General features: G+C 36.1%; 1 protein-coding gene across 1 annotated transcript; it reads left to right on the plus strand.

Annotated features, from left to right (window-relative positions):
- Positions 1–323: 323 nt before the first annotated feature.
- LOC128127236 (costunolide synthase-like) lies at positions 324–2,363 on the plus strand. Its single transcript, XM_052765676.1, has 4 exons — positions 324–352; positions 456–642; positions 1,770–1,847; positions 2,103–2,363. The coding sequence occupies exons 1-4, from the start codon at positions 324–326 to the stop codon at positions 2,361–2,363; spliced, it is 555 nt and encodes a 184-aa protein (XP_052621636.1).
- Positions 2,364–3,252: the final 889 nt, after the last annotated feature.

Below are 3,252 nucleotides of genomic sequence, written 5' to 3' on the forward strand. Positions count from 1 at the left end.
GAAAAACAAAACGCATCCATGCTACATGTGCTACAGCCATACCAACTGGATTAGTTCATTAAAAATGTTGATGTAAAAATAAGAATCGGAAAGAAAAAACAAGATATTAAGTTCAAAAAAACATAACATTTAAAAATTTCAAACAGATTGTACACCATCTTAAGTTCAAAGCATGGAATTACAATACCTATGCTTGGGTAGAAAAACTTACATTGACAGTGTAGCTTGATCTATTTCCATCCACTATTTTCAGATACTTTCTGTTCCTGATCCCCTTCCTTCTTTCCAAGAGTTGCCTTAAGATTTGCAATCTGTGGTGGAAAATGTGGATTTTACTTGCTGGTTTAATAGTGTATATAAAATAAACTTGATACAAAACAAATTAAAAGTTGAAAAAAATGTGATTTTACCTGTTCTTTGAGGTCTTTCACATCTGAACTACTGTCTTTTTGTAGTTGGGCAGCACTGAGTTCAACAGTTGCAACTCACTCAGCAAAGCGACCACCGCTGCTTAGCCGCTTCCAAAATAACCCATCCAATCAACAACCGCCAGCAATGAAGAAAAAGTCAAGCATGAAAGCCAGATCAAAGGCGGTGATAGAGGAGGGTAAAACCAATAAAGTGGCAGTGATGACGATTGTGGTAATCGGAAGGATTGTCTTGAACTTATAAAATCAGGAGGCGGTGGAGCATAAAGAGGAGGACACATAGAGGCAGTGGAAGCGTCAAGAAGAATGGTCTGAGGTGGTGGAAACTGATGACGTAAGGTCGATAAGATGACTGTGGATGTGGTCGAGGTCGAAGTAGGGCTGCACGAAATTAGGGCCCGCTGACTTCTGCAGAGGTGGAGGCAAACTGGGCGGCGTCGGCTATGGCAGAATCATAGAAGCGAACTGAGTGATCGATCGACTGCACTCTCCGATGGTATCATTGAGGAATCGAGAACTCAGAACTCCCGTGAGTTCGATTTATGGCCTTTGAGTGTCAATTTCTTTCAAAAGAAAGAGAGGAGAAGGTTTGGAGAATTGTATGGAGCTGTGGAAGAAATAAAGTGGATCGCCAACATTCCAAGCGGTTGAAAGTTTTGTGGATTGAGAAGAAGCAGTTGATGAGAGGTTACAGTACAGTTACAGAAATATGAATATCATTGGCCGAGAAAATTTTTGTTGCAGGTGTTGTATAACACGTATCACCGACGAAACACATAGATTGGATGGAATAAGAACACGTGTCCATAAAAAATTGACACAATGACATAAATTGCCCAAAACAAATATGCTCATCAACAATTCCATAAAATAACAAACCACCATAAGCAAAGGACTGGTTTTGCCCAAATATGACGAAGTTTACTATTCCTAAGATTTGTCCCTTTTTAATATATATATATATATATATATATATATATATATATATATATATATATATATATATATATATATATATATTAGTTAGATCATCAAAAAATATCTTGTCAATATTCACATTGATGCCAAATTGATATTTTCTTTGGTTTTTAGTTTTATAAAAATAAAAAAAAATTGTTTTTCGATTTAGAAGTTATAAAAAAATATAAATAAATAATTTTTGTATAATGTAGACAAATTTATAAAGTTAAGTTTATGTATGGTCATAATACAGCCTATTAATTTTTTGTGGACTTCTAAAACTAGTTGATCATTGATGATTGGTTGCTCGAAGAATTTGAACACATCTTCATTGCTAGTCTAGTTTAACTAATATAAAAAATTGTGTTTGCATTCTCTAAGGACATGTTCGCTGCTGGAATAGACACATCATCAGCGACTATCATTTGGGCAATGGCGGAAATGATGAGAAACCAAAGAGTGCTTAGGAAAGCGCAAATAGAAATAAGGGAAACATCAAGACGAGAGACAACTAATTTCAAAGAATTTAGTACTAGTACTAACAATTATCATTACTTGAAGTTAGTGATCAAGGAAACTTAAAGGTTGCATGCACGAGTTCCACTATTAGTTCCTCGAGACTGCAGCAGCAGTGCAAGATCGATGATTATGATATACCTGCCAAAAAAAGCGGTCGATAATGCTTTTTGATGTGCCCTCGATCCCGGATATTAGAAGGACCCTGAGAGCTTCATACCAGAAAGATTTGAGAATAGTTCCATCAACTTCACTGGCAATGATTATGAGTTCATTCCATTTGGGGCGGGAAGGAGAATGTGCCCTGGGATTACTTTTGGAACTAATTCAGTTGAGTCTACCCTAGTTAATTTATTGCATCATTTCGAGTGGCAACTTCCAAATGGAATGGAACCTCAAGATATCATCAACATGGAGGAGTCTGATGGTATTACTACAACACTGAAAGCACCATTGTAGCTCATTCCTGTCACTCATAATTCATTAATAAAGATAATCAACTGAGATATGCACCATGGTGTTATCTTTCATATGCATTGTTAGACAAAGTGGAACCTTCCTCGTCAATGATGGATTAGTTCTAAACTTTTACGCTATAATTTGTTGATGTAATAAAGGGTTGTAAATGTTGGGTTTAATCTTGACAAGTTATTTTAGTTTAGTAATTGTTTGATTTATTTAGTTTGAATAAAAGGTGTTTAACTAGCTCATTGGAATGGCAAGTGGGTATACTTGGTCTCTAAAGCATCCTAGTCTTAAGGGGTAGTTAGCTAGTTTGTAGATTGTTTTTTTCGTTTGTTTCCATTGGATATTTGTAGGCTATATATAGCCCTTTTGTTTATTAATATCTAAGAAGGTTTTGAGTCCAAATTACTTCCATATCTCCATATTTTCTCTCTGCATACATATATACTTGTGAGTGTTATTTGAGAGACGACTTGAGGGCCTGTTTTCCAACATTTGGTATCAGAGCCTAGGGCTCGATTAGAAGAATTAGGTTTGAGAGTCGATGTCAAGAGAGGAGGAGCAACCCTCTGCTGCAGGGCTAGAAACAAGAAGAAAAAAAAGAATCTAGCAGCAACAACTTAGTATGTAGATATTTTTGATCGAAAGAACTACAATAGATTGACTAGAAGAAGGGCTGAAAATCAAGCAGATTTAAGAGAAAGAATCTATGTCATATGGGATCATAAAAGAAGGAAAGGCAGTCCCAAAAGTGAAAGATAGCAGCAAGAAAGAAGCATGTAGCAAGCAAACATTTTTGGTCAAGAAAGAAAGAAAAGAAGCAAGACCCGAAGCAACAGAGAAAGTAGAAATCGAAGCAAGAGACAACAAGATTCAAAGGGTG

The sequence above is a fragment of the Lactuca sativa genome, chromosome 7, assembly GCF_002870075.4.
Source record: "Lactuca sativa cultivar Salinas chromosome 7, Lsat_Salinas_v11, whole genome shotgun sequence".
Taxonomy (NCBI): domain Eukaryota; kingdom Viridiplantae; phylum Streptophyta; class Magnoliopsida; order Asterales; family Asteraceae; genus Lactuca; species Lactuca sativa.

What these genes read in the sequence shown, in the direction of transcription:
- LOC128127236 (XM_052765676.1), top strand. Translation starts at nt 324, where the DNA reads ATGTGGATTTTACTTGCTGGTTTAATAGT. An exon ending in TTACTTGCTGGTTTAATAGT is followed by an intron (nt 353 to 455) that starts GTATATAAAATA and finishes GTCTTTTTGTAG; the next exon opens with TTGGGCAGCACTGAGTTCAA. An exon ending in AAATGATGAGAAACCAAAGA is followed by an intron (nt 1,848 to 2,102) that starts GTGCTTAGGAAA and finishes CCCGGATATTAG; the next exon opens with AAGGACCCTGAGAGCTTCAT.